We start from the raw sequence: 13,616 nt of genomic DNA on the forward strand, positions 1-13,616 counted from the left end.
GGGGTGAAGTGGAAGTGGGTTTTTTTTTTTTTTTTTTTTTTTTTTTGGCTGATGCTGCATAAGCTTGCTTTCTTGCATCAAATGCCTCTACTAATGCTAATGAGTAGCAGTAACCCCAGAGTAACATACCAACTGTGTGGTACTACACTTAGTGTAGTGGAGAATGAGAAAGAGCTGGGGGTAATTGTTCTGTCAGATATGAAGTTTTCTGAGCAGTGTAAGAAGGCTGCAAGAGTAGCTCATGGGGTTTTCTCAATGATATATAGTAATTCTGCTAGCAAGGATAAAGAGGTGATTATCCCCTTGTATAAGGCAATTGTCAGGCTACACCTTGAGTACTGCATAGGGTCTGGAGGCCTCATTTTAGGAAAGAAGTAGAGTTGCTGGAACAAATACAGAGAAGAGCAACAAGATTATTGAGAGGAACAAAGGGTTACCGTTTCCAAGAAAGGCTTAAGATCTGCAAATTGTAGAGTCTGGAGATGAGGCACCTGCGAGGTGATCTGATTGAGGTGTATATGGCCTTGAATGGTTTGAGCAAGTTCAACACTGATTGGATTCTTCCTCTTGTTCAGATGCCGCACCTGAGGGGACATAAATTCAAATTAAGGAAAGACAGTTGTAAAATAGATGTGTGGAAATTTGTCTTTAGGCAGCAAGTGGTTGATTGCTGGAACAAACTTCCATCTATCGTTGCAGAAGTTGACAGCTTAAATAAATTTAAGGCTGAACTAGACAAACTTTTGGAGTGAATGGATGGGTGAAATGGGAAGGGTTTTTTTTTTTTTTTTTTTGGCTGACGCTATATAAGTTTGCTTTTTTGCATCACATGCTTTTACTAATGCTATTGCTAACAAATTTCATTCAGAGAAAATTATTTTAAAAAATTAATAATCTATAATACCAAAATGTATCATACTTTGATTTAGTGGAATATCATTATCACTGCTGTTCGCAGTCCTCAAAGATGCAAGTTCTGCTTCTTTTTCAGCCAACTGTGCATGGAGCAAAACTAGTTCTCCCTGAAATTTAAAAAATAATTAATTTGAAAAGAAAACTTCTGCTGAATAGAGAAAATAATTGTTTGAAAACAGACATCACAATAATATAATATGGTACATACACCAATGAGCCAAAACATTATGACCACCTACATAATATGACGTTGGTCCTCCACGTGCAGCCAAAACAGCCCGTACCCAGTGTGGCATGGACGCTACAAGATTTCTAAATGTGTCTTGTGGTATCTGGTACCAACATGTAACCAGTAGATCCTTTACCTCCTGTAAGGTCCATGGTTGAGATGCTTCAGATCGGAGTTGCTGTTCCAACACAAACCACAGATGCTCGATGGGATTAATGTCTGCGGAATTTGGAGATCAGGGCTATACCTGGAAGTCTTCCTCATGTTCCGTGAACCAGTCTCAAACAATCAGGGCGGGTGGCATGGCGCATTATCCTGCTGAAAGACGGCACTGCCAGAGGGGAAGACCATTGCCATGAAGGGATGTACCTGGTCAACAATGATGTTTAGGTATGCGGTAGATGTCAGAGTGCCCGGAAATTGGATAACTGGACTTGGGTATCCCAGCAGAATATCACCCAAAGCATGACACTGCCTCCACCAGCTTCTTTTCATCACAAAGTACATCCAGACACCATCACTTACCCAAGTAAAAGACACACACGTACCTGGCCATACATGTGGTGCAACAGGAAATGTGATTCATCTGACCACACGACCTTCTTTCAATCACTCAAGGGCCAGTTTCAATGCTCGCATGCCCATAGTAAGCGTGTCACCGGTGAACCGTGGTTAGCAGGGCTACTCAGAGCGGCCTGCAGCTACGCAGACCCATTTTCAGCAGGGTTTGATGTACTGTGAGTTGTGACACATTACTCCCGTTGCCAGAATTTCAATTATTGGCTAGTTGTGCCACAGTCACCCTTCTGTTGCCACGTACTATCCAAGACAGCCTTCGCTCACCTCGAGCAGCGACGAGCCAATGTAGTCCAACACCTCGCTGGCGGTTCATGGGTTTTCCCTCCTCAGACCATTTTCAGTAGTTACTAACTACGGCTGACCATGAGCACCCCACCAGCTGTGCTGTTTCGGATATGCTCTGACCTTAGTCAATTACAATTTGGCCTTTGTCAAACTTGCTTAAGTCTGCTGCCTTTCCCATCTGAAAAACAAGAGTAATACTGATTAACGGAGCTCAGTATTGTGTGTTTTTTATACCACGTCGCAACCTGCAGATGCACCGTAGTTCACCTGCAGTTGCTTCAATTTCATAACGACTCGCTGGTCATAATGTTTTGGCTCATCAGTGTATACTTCACATACAGAGGGTAGTTATAATGTAAATGAATTATCCCTATACAGAGCTGTCTGCAAAGAAATGTATTAAAAGAAGTACAATTAACCTTGCAAAGGTGGTCCTTAATAAGCAGAAAAGATAGACACAACAACATGAATTATATTAGTTTGAAGGTTCAAGCTAAAGTAGGGCTGTATTCGCTCACCAATGGATATAAAAGTGCAAGGTGATCTAATTGAGATGTATAAAGCTTTGAATGATTTCAGCAAGCTCAATGGCTGATAGGATTCTTCCTCTTGTTCAGATTATGCACATAAGGCAGGCATAAATTCAAATTGAGGAAAGACTTGTCTTTAGCTGGCGGGTGTTTGATTGCTGGAACAAACTTTCATCAGTCATTGTGAAAGTTGATAGCTTAAATAAATTCAAGGAAGAATTGGACAAGCTTTTGGAGCAAATGAATGGGTGAATCGGAAGGGTTTTTTTTTTTTTTTTTTTGCTGATGCTGTATAATGCTTGCTTTCTTGCATCATATGCCTCTACTAATGCTAATAAAAGCAAGTGTGTGTTTGAGCAGCTGCAGTGTCACAAAAGGTATGGAAGAAATTGAGGTATGAAGTCACCCTCCACGATAGTATTTTTTATTTACACTGCAGATACAGTATACTGATTTAGCTATTGATAATCAGTTCACCCATTATAGTAACCAAGTGCTGGCCTGCTATGTGACTTTGACACTAGTGTATATTTTAGTTAGTCACTAGCATTAGCATTAGCAGAGGCATATGATGCAAGAAAGCAAGCTTATTCAGCATCAGCCAAAAAAAAAAAAAAAAAAACACACCACTCCCATTTCACCCCTCTGTTCGTTCGAAATACCTGTCCAGTTGAGCTTTAAATTTGTTTAGGCTATCAACTTCACCAACAAGTGATGGAAGTCGGTTCCACCAACCAACCACCCGCTGGCCAAAGGCAAATTTCCGCACATCTATCCGACATCCGTCCTTCCTCAATTTGAATTTATGCCCTCTGAGGTGATTATTCTGAGCAAGATGAAGAATCCCATTGGCATTGAGCATGCTCAAACCATTCAAAGCCTTATACACCTCTATCAGATCACCTCGCCGGTGCCTAGTCTCCAGACTCTGTAATTTGCAAAACTTAAGCCTTTCTTCGTAAGAGCAACCCTTTGTTCCATTCACTAATCTTGTTGCCCTTCTCTGTACCCGTTCCAGCAGCTCTACATCCTTCTTGAAATGAGGCCTCCAGACCTGTATACAGTACTCAAGATGTGGCCTAACCATTGCCTTATACAAGGGAATAATCACCTCCTTATTCCTGCTAGAAAAGTTCCTGTATATCATTGACAAGACACCATGAGCTACTCTTGCAGCTCGTCTGCACTGCTCAGAGAACTATCTGCCTGCACAATTACCCCCAGGTCCTTTTCATTCTCCACCACTGTCAGTGTAGTACCGCAGAGTTGATACGTTGCTCTGGGGTTACTGTTTCCCATATGTAGAACTTTACATTTGTCAATGTTAAACTTCATTTGCCACCTCTCAGCCCATCTGTTCAACCTTTCCAGATCCTGTTGCAGCAGCATAGCGTCAGTAGTGTCCTTAACAACCCTGCCAACCTTTGTATCATCTGCAAACTTGGACATTAAACTTGATATCCCATCATCAATATCATTCATAAACACCGAAAACAACAACGGACCCAACACTGAACCCTGAGGAACTCCACTAATAACATTAGTCCACGTTGAGCAGTGTCCATTGATTACCACTCTCTGTCTTCTGCCACTCAACCATCCCCTTATCCATAGTAGCAATTTGCCTCCAATGCCACACTGCTCCAATTTGTGCAGCAGTCTTCCATGTGCAACAGTATCAAAAGCCTTTCTAAGATCCAAATATATAATATCAAAGTTATTCCCTGCATCCAGTTCTTTTGTGACTACATCATAGTATCCAATCAAATTGGTCAGGCAAGACCTGCCCTTAACAAAACCATGCTGCGTCTGAGCTATAACTGAATTCTTGTCTAGATGATCCTGCAGTGCTTCTTTAACCAGTGCCTCCATTAATTTACCTGGAACAGAAGTTAAACTAACAGGTCTATAATTACTTGTGTCAGCCTTTGATCCTCCTTTGTGAATTGGGGTTACATTTGCACATCTCCAGTCTATGGGTACCTCCCCTGAGTCCAAAGAAGCTCTCATAATTATGGCTAGGGGTTTGCTTACTTCCTTTGCTGCCTCCTTTAATATAACTGGATAGATCCCATCCACCCCAGGTGCCTTTTTTATGTTTATCCTCAACAATCTCTCCTCCACTTTCTTCTCAGTTATTACAAAATCATCCAGCACACTGCCGATGTTTACTTTACCTACATCATTCTCCTTCCTGAATAACTCCTCATGCGTGAATGTAGATGCAAAATACTCGTTTAGATTGTTAGCCACCTGAGCAGGATCCTCAACTGTTGAACCATCAATATCCAGTGGACCAATCTGATTCATCCCTTTCCTTCTTGAGTTTAAATATGTAAAGAACTCTTTTCTGTTTTTCTTTGCATCCTTTGCCAAGGATTTTTCGTAGTCTGCCTTTGCCTGCCTAATCTCCTTTGTGACTTGGTTAGAGACCAACTTATATCTATCATAGGCTTCCATGTCAAACATTAATTTGTATGTATCCCATGCATTTTTCTTCTCTGCCACCTGTCTCATTAGTTCATCTGACAACCATTTAGGCCTAAACCTTGAACAATATTTCTTAGTTGGTATGTAAAGCCTGGTAGCCTCCAAGATTAGTTCCTTGAATGCTGCCCATTTTGAGTTTGCTGTTGGTAACATCATCAGTTGGTCCCACTGTATAGAATTTAAATACTGTCTCAGACCATCATAGTCGCCTTTACGAAAACAAAAACCCTTCCCTTTACCTCTGATGGTAGTTACCTCCTTGAGTAAATCCCACTTCAACACACTGTGATCACTGCCACCTAGTGGTTCATTTATCTGCAGATTCTTAATGCATGAAGAATCACTACTGATAATCAGATCAAGAGTATTGCTCCCTCTTGTTGCCTCACGAACATGCTGATGTAGAAAACAATCATCCAATAAATCCACAAAAGCCTTGCTAGTGTGCGAGTGACCAACCCACAAATTCCAGTCAATATCTGGGAAATTAAAATCCCCCATTATAAGACTCTCTGATTTACTGGCCCACTCTATTTCCCTGTACAATATCTTATTATACTCATCAGAGTCATTAGGCCTATAGCACACTCCTACTCTCAATTTTGAGTTCCCTATGCTTATGTCACACGAAACTGACTCGACACTGCCCTGTCCATCGATGTCGACTGGCTTCACTTCCTTGGACGTTATGTGTTTCTTAACTAATAGCATAACCCCTCCTCCCCTCCTGTCCTGTCTATCCTTTCTATACACATTGTATTCCCCAAATTCCAGTTCCGCATTACTTATATCTGTGTGACACCACGTCTCTGATATCCCAACAATATCTGCCTTTGATGTTTTGAGCAATACTTCAAATTCATCAAATTTATTTACCAAACTCCTAGTATTGGTGTACACGCAGGTATACCTGCACCTGTTTCTATTCTTAGCTACCCTAACACAACCCATGTGTTTACTTGTACCGCAATGACTCCCAGCAGTCTCTGAAATATCCTGAATCTTGTTTTTCAGGCTTCTGCTCATTTCAATAGAAGCAGTGCAAGAATCACTTCCACCTCTGCCAGTGGCTACTGTTAATCTATTAGTCCTTGTATCCCCCCCAACTAGCAGTTTTCCGACCCACCTAACACTGCCTCGACAGCATCAGCAAAAATTCTTGCACCCTTTCTATTTAAGTGTATACCATCCCTGTAGAAGCAATCTCTCCTGTTAACAAGTACAGTCCAGGCTGAAAAAAATTCTACCCCTTGAGCCTTGCACAATCCCTCCAGGGCCGAATTGATCGACAAGGCTCTCATCATATACTCCCTCCTATCGTGTCTGGGCAGAATTGCAGACACTTTCAAATTCAACCCTAATTCATGGCTTTTTTTCAACAGTGACCTGTACTTGCTAAGTAATTCCGCCGGTCTCCTACTCTTACTACTACTGTATCTCCTAAGTTTTAGTATGTGCCATACCATTTTGCTACTGTATGAAATTAAAAGAAGAAAGCCTATACTGGAGCTGACTGTATGTTGTGTAACTACTACCAGAAATTAGTTACAATCACACTAAATTTTACCAGTTCTGCATGGAAAAACCATGCTCAAATGGTTCACTTATTTCAAACATTTCAAAAACAGAATCAGCAAAATTAAAAGATGCTTATTAATAGTATAAGGAGAATTGCTGAGAAATATGAATGTAGCTGTAATCAAAAATGTTATGAATGCAGCTCCACTGAGAGTGCCTTCCAGTATCAAAAAAAACCCTTTACATTGATCTATGTGCGATCCCATCATACTCTGTGTAAAAACTGATAACAATTGCTACATGTGCATAAATACTGATTTTGACAGCCTGCCAGAAATGCATATTTCAAAACATGCCGCTGACTCTGAGCAACACCTCTATCTTGCACCTTCAATGTACTGCATACTGAAAACTGCATAGGGTTACCCAAACTGACTCCCTGTATTTATCAAATATCATTTTCTTGGCACCCCAATGAATAACATTCAGCTAAGGAACTCTCAGCTCTAAAACTAAGAACAACTTTGGCAACTACGTAAGTTCCAATGGTAACCAGAGCCAGATTTCCCATTAGGCACCATAGGCACAGTGCCTAGGGCCTATGAGGAAGGGGGGGGGGGGGAATGCTTCACTCTTTTCACCTTCAATTCAATACGCATATGCTATTTTCCGACTGTTCTCGAAACTAGAAGAATTGAAGTGATGGTTGCTCCATCGATTTCAGCTATAAGAAATGGTTTATCATTTACTATAGCTGAAACTTGAGTCACATTAATTGATGTAATTCGCAATCAAAGTATTAAAATAGAAACACTTTACCCCCCCCCTTTTAGCACATTTCAGAATAAAAGTGCCTAGGGCCTAAGAATACCAAAATCCAGCCCTGATGGTAACACTCTCTCTCTCTCTCTCTCTCTCTCTCTCTCTCTCTCTCTCTCTCTCTCTCATAAAAGTATATCCACCAAGCATTAATGACAACTGTGATTAGCTCTCCAAGTGATAAATAAACTTATGGTCCAGGTAACTCTACTGCTAAAATCAAAGTCCTCTGCTGACATTCTTACAAAGACAGTAGGTGGAGTTTTATCACGACTATTATCCTCACTCCCCATTCAATCCCATCCCTTCATTCAGCTATCATTCCTTATTCAATGCGTATGGCTGTCCACAGTTTTAAGTCTATAAAACTATAGGCAGACTGGGCCATGTGGCTAGGCTGCGTTCTGTTACCAGTGCAAAAAAAAAAGAAGCTAAAATCATTGGGAGTCATTAGGACCAACTATTTCCAGTCGCTTCTGTATAAAATTGACTAATGTCCTGACTTCGGAAAAACTGAAGCACATCCCCCAAACCCACCATACCTCTCTCTCTTTCTTTCTCTCTCTCTCTCTCTCTCTCTCTCTCTCTCTCTCTCTCTCTCTCTCTCTCTCTCTCCCCCCCCCCATGCAACAACATGTTAAGTAACCAAGCAAATACATAATATTAGCCAAAACTACTCACTTTCATATATGCCACAGCTGCAGTTGTACCCAGTCCAGGCTTTCAAGTTGGTCACTAGGTATAATCCAGATGGTAAAAAAGTGATTATTTACCAAATGACAGATTATTATAATTAGCAGTAGTGGCAAATGTTGAAAGGATGCAAGCTTATAGAGCATCAGCCAAAATAAATAAATAAAAATTTAATAATATGTCTAATTCTTCCTTAAATTTATTCAAACTACTCACTTCCTAAATAACAGGTAGTAGTTTACAACAATCTATTACTCTCTGGCTGAAAGAAAATTTTCACACATCTATCCTGCAGCCACCCTTTATTAATTTAAAATTTTGTCCCCTTGTGCACCATCTGAGAATGAGTTAAAATACCATCCTTAAGTTTACTCAATCCATTTAAAGGGTTAAACACCCTTTAAATGGATTGAGATCAATCAGGTCTGCTTGTAAGTGCCTAGTTTCTAAGTGATGCAATTCAGAACCAAAGTTATTTCATAAGAGTTTCTTCTCATGTTCTTAATAGTTGGGTTACTCTTTTCTGCACCTGTTACAAGAGATCCACACTTTTCTTAAAACGAGGCTTCCAGATCTATATGAGGCACTCAGATGATGCCTAATCACTGCCTTATAAAATGGGATAATCAATTCAGCAATTTCTCTTCCACCTATTTCTCGGTTATATCAAAATCATTTAGTTCCAATTTATAATTTGGTGTACTTGTTGTTGTTATTTGCTTTTTTAGGAACATTAGCAACTAAGGCCATATTGCTCCGGGATATGCGGTGGTCATTCCCTGACCTTTCCGCATCCTCCGTATTTGGTGGTGACGGGCTCGAACCCCAGTCTAATCAAGAAGCGTGTGCTACGCACTGCTGCTCCTTCCCACCTGGCTACGGAGGCGCCCTTGGTGCACTTCTGGTGTTCCTACTCCTAAGAACTTCTTATGTGACAGTAGATGAAAAATATTTATTTAGGTTTTCACCAACCTTAACAAGGTCATAAACAGTTATGCCACTCATAACTAGTGGGACAATGTTGTTACTCCCTCTCTGCCTAGTGTTAACATAAGCAAAGAATTCTTTGCTATTTTTCTTTGAATTCTAGCCAACAACTTCCCATAATCATCCTCAGCCTGCCTAACCACCTTAGTTTCCAAATTATTTTGTACTTACAGTAAGATTCCATGTCCCCTGCTAATTTATAATCATCCCTTGCATTTTTTTTCTCTTCCATTAGTCTCATCAGTTCATCTGACATCCATTATGTCTAAAGCTTTTTGATATAAAAAGCTTAATATCTATGATTACTTTCTCTCAATTCCTCCCATTTAGAATCTACAGCAATGTCATCAATTGGTACCATTGAAAGAAATTTAAAAACTTTCTAAGATAACTGTAGTCGTAGAAAAGCAAAACTCCTTCCACTTATCCTTGACAGCAGTTATACCTTAAATATAACCCACAACAATATATAAAGATCACTGCCATCTAGTAATTCCTTTTTCTAGATATACTTAATGTATGAAGAGATAGCTGATAATCAAATCCAGAACACTGCTTTCTCTTGTTGCCTCTAACATGTTGCTGTAGAAAACAGTTATTGAAATGACTCCATGGTACAATCCACAAAATTCTTGCTAGTGTGTCAGTGACCAACCCCCTAGATCCAGTCAATACCTGGAAAGTTAAATCCCCATAAGACATTTTTATATACTAGCCATTTGTATTTCTCTGTATATTTGTTTGTTATACTCTTCAAAGTCATAAAGTTTTCAAAGTCATTAATATGACTTAACTAAGAGTATAACTCCTTCTACTCCTGGCCTTTCTGTACCCATTATACACCCCCACGTTCAAACTCTGCATCCCATACGTCTGATTGACTATATATATCTGGAAAGTTAAATTCCCCAATATAAGACATTTCAATCTCCAGGACCACACTACATGTCTGTATAGTTCATTATCACAGTCATTTGGCCTATACCTAATCACTGGAAAAACTAAAATGAAAGTAGGAGTCTGCTATAGGCCAAATGACTAGGATAATGAACTACAAAGATGGGTAGTGTGGTCCTGTGTGCAATGTTGTGTCACACCAAACTGACTCAACATTGCACATGCCACTGACATAATAGGTCTGCTTGCACTTTTACTGCCTCCTAAATATAACTGAACATATGCCATCCACCTCGTGTGGCTTATTTATATTAGCTTCAACAATTTCTCTTCCACTTTCCTTTCAGTTTTCACAAAATCATTTAGGTCTCTGTCAGAATTTGACAAAATCTATCATTGACCTAAAAAATCCCCATGTGAGACATAGATCTACAAGCGGTACTTTGGTTATTATGTATCCATAAAATAGATAAATAATAGCCATTCAGCAACCTAAGAACGATCATCAAAAGTTAAACCATTCATATCTAGGGGACCAATGTGATTCATCCCTTTCCTTCCTTCTGGTGTTTACATATGTAAAGAAGTCTTTGCTGCTTTTCTTTGCATTCTTTGCCAGAGGTGTTTCATAATCTGCCTTAGCTTGCATCCATTAGTTTATATCTACTGTAGGCTTCTCTATCACCTGACGTTTTATATTTATCCGTGTATTTTTCTTCTCTGCCACAAGTCTCATCAGTGCATTTTACAACCATTTAGGTCTAAGCCTCAAACAGTATCACTTACTGGTATAAAAAGTCTAGCAGCTTCTAAGATAACTTCCCTAATTGCTTCCCATTTAGAATTTGCTGTGGCAACACATCATCAGTTGGTTCCACTGAATAGTTTAAAAATTGTCTGAGACTATTGTAATCTCAGACAAAGGGAGATGCTTTTACATTATGAAAGTAAAAGCATCTCCCTTTGCTCTCGACAGAAGTTATATCTCTAAATAAATCCTACATCAATACACTGTGATCATTGCCACCTAGTGGTTCTTTTATTTGCAGATTCTCAATGCACAAAGAGTAACTGATGATAATCAGATCAAGAGTATTGCTTTCTCTCAATGTCTCTGTAACATGCTGGTGCAGAAAACAGTCATCCAACAAATACACAAAATTCTTACTACTGTGTGAGTTACCAACCCACAAATTCCAGTCAATATCTGGAAAGTTAAAATCTCCCATTCTGACTTACTGGCCTACTCTGTTTTTGTGTAAAGGTGTTTCTTATACTCATCACAGTCATGAGGTCTATAACACATTCTGTTCTCATTTTTGTTTTCCCACAGCTTATAGGTGCACTTGCCTTAGATTCCATGTACTTCTTAACTAAGAGCATAACCCTCCCCCCGTCCTGTCTCTCTTGACTCCTACTGACTGTTTTCCGCAAAGTAAAGACAAACAGTGACTTCTTTCTTCACATAATAGAATGCTTAAAGCAAGAACTGGTGCTTGATATTGTCACTGTTGTTTGTACTTATAGTAGTAGTAGTGGCATGTGATGCAAGAAAGCAAGTGTATGAGCTTATGCAGCATCAGCCAAAAAAAAAAAAAAAAAAAAAAAACAATCACACCATTCCCTTAAATTGCCTGTCCAATTCCTCCTCAAATTTATTCAACCTATCAACTTCCACAACGACAGATGGAAGTTCATTCCAGCAATTAACCAACCACTGGCTAAAGGCAAATTTCCGCACATCTATTCTACCTCTGTCTTTTCTTAATTTGAATTTATGCCCCTTGGTTCGTAATCTGAACAAGTGGAAGGATCCCATCAGAATTCAGCGTGCTCAACCCATTCAAGGCCTTATACACCTCAATCAGATCACCGCGCAGGTGCTCAGTCTCCAGCCACTGCAATTTGCAGAACTTAAGCCTCTCTTGGTAAGAGGATCCCTTCATTCCCCTCACCAATCTTGTTGCCCTTCTCTGTACACGCTCAAATAAATCTACATCCTTCCTAAAATGAGGCCTCCAGACCTGTACGCAGTACTCAAGGCAAGGCCTGACCATTGCCTTATACAGAGGGACAATCACCTCCTTCTTCCTTTTACCAAAATTCCTATATACCATTGACAAAACCCCATGACCAGCCCTGGCAGCCTGTCTGCATTGCTCAGAAAACTTCATATCTGACTGCACAACTACTCCCAGGTCTTTTTCATTTTCTACCACCTTATGTGTAGTACCACACAGTTGGTCCGTTTCTTTGGGGTTACTTCGACCCATATGCACTACTTTCCACTTCAGTTGCCACTTCTTAGCCCATCTACCCAAATTATCTAGATCCTGTTGCAGTAGCACACTGCTGCACACTGTCATTAACAACCCTGCCAACCTTTGTATCATCTGCAAACTTCGACACTAAGCCTGATATACCTACATCAATATCATTGATAAATATACAAAAAAAAAGTGGACCTAACGACGAACCCTGTGGGACTCCAATAATAACATCAGTCCATGAAGAGTAGCACCCATTGATTACCACCCTCTGTCTTCTTCCACTTAACCATCCTTTTATCCATTGTAGCAACTTACCCTTAATACCATTCTGCTCCAATCTGTATAATAGTCTTCCATGCGCAACAGTGTCAAAAGCTTTCCTGAAATCCAAACATATGATATCAAAATTATTTTTTGCATCCAGTTCCTTTGTAACCACATCCTAATAACCAATCAAATTTGTCAGACAAGACTTTCCCTTAACAAACCCATGCTGTGTCTGAATTATTGCTGCAGTCTTGTCTAGATGATCCTGCAATGCATCTTAAACCAGTGACTCCATTATTTTACCAGGAACAGAAGTTAAACTAACTATTGTAATTACTCATGTCACCCTTCGATCCCCCTTTGTGAATTGGGGATACATTTCCACATCTCCAGTCCGTGGGAACCTCCCCTGAGTCCAAGGATGCTCTCATAATTATGGCTAAGGGTTTGCTTAGTTGCTTTGCCGCCTCCTTTAATATAACTGGATAGATCCCATCCGCCCCGGGTGCTTTTCTTATGTTTAACTTCAACAATTTCTCCTCCACTTTGCTCTTAGTTATTACAAAATCATTAAGCACCCTGCTACAATTTGATAACCTTCTGCCATTTTCAAACCTTAATAATTCCTCATGTGTGAACGTAGATGCAAAATACTCATTCAGTTTGTTTGCTATCTGAGCAGGATCATCAACAGTCGAACCATCGATGTCAAGTGGACCAATCAGATTCAACCCCTTCCTTTTAGAGTTTATATAAGTAAAGAAATCCTTTTTTTTTTTTCTTAGCATCTTTTGCCAAGGATTTCTCGTAATCTGCCTTCGCCTGCCTAACCTCCTTTGTAACCTGATTACAGACTAATTTACATCTGCCATAGGCTTCTGAGTTGCGTGATAATTTATATGCATCCCATGCATTTTTCTTCTCTGTTACAAGTCTCATTAGTTCATTTGATAACCATTTAGGCCTAAACCTTGAACAATATTTCTTAATAGGTATGAAACTTTTAGTAGAATCCATGATTAATTCCTTGAATGCTTCCCACTTAGAATTTACTGTTGGTAACATCATCAGTTGATCCTACTGCACAGAATTTAAAAACTGTCTGAGACCACTCACCTTTATGGAAGAAAAAACCCT

General features: G+C 39.8%; 1 protein-coding gene across 3 annotated transcripts in view; it reads right to left on the reverse strand.

The window, feature by feature from the left end:
• The window catches only part of LOC150077402 (liprin-beta-1-like), a 400,264-nt gene that overhangs the window by 267,527 nt on the left and 119,121 nt on the right, over positions 1-13,616 (reverse strand). For all 3 annotated transcript variants that reach the window (XM_090386092.1, XM_090386090.1, XM_090386091.1), the window contains exon 5: positions 920-1,022. In XM_090386092.1, coding sequence (XP_090242218.1) covers positions 920-1,022 — 103 coding nt within the window. The remainder of the gene's footprint in view (positions 1-919; positions 1,023-13,616) is intronic.

Source organism: Mastigoproctus giganteus, chromosome 12 (genome assembly GCF_048544385.1).
Source record: "Mastigoproctus giganteus isolate SK-2022 chromosome 12, ASM4854438v1, whole genome shotgun sequence".
Taxonomy (NCBI): Eukaryota; Metazoa; Arthropoda; class Arachnida; order Uropygi; family Thelyphonidae; genus Mastigoproctus; species Mastigoproctus giganteus.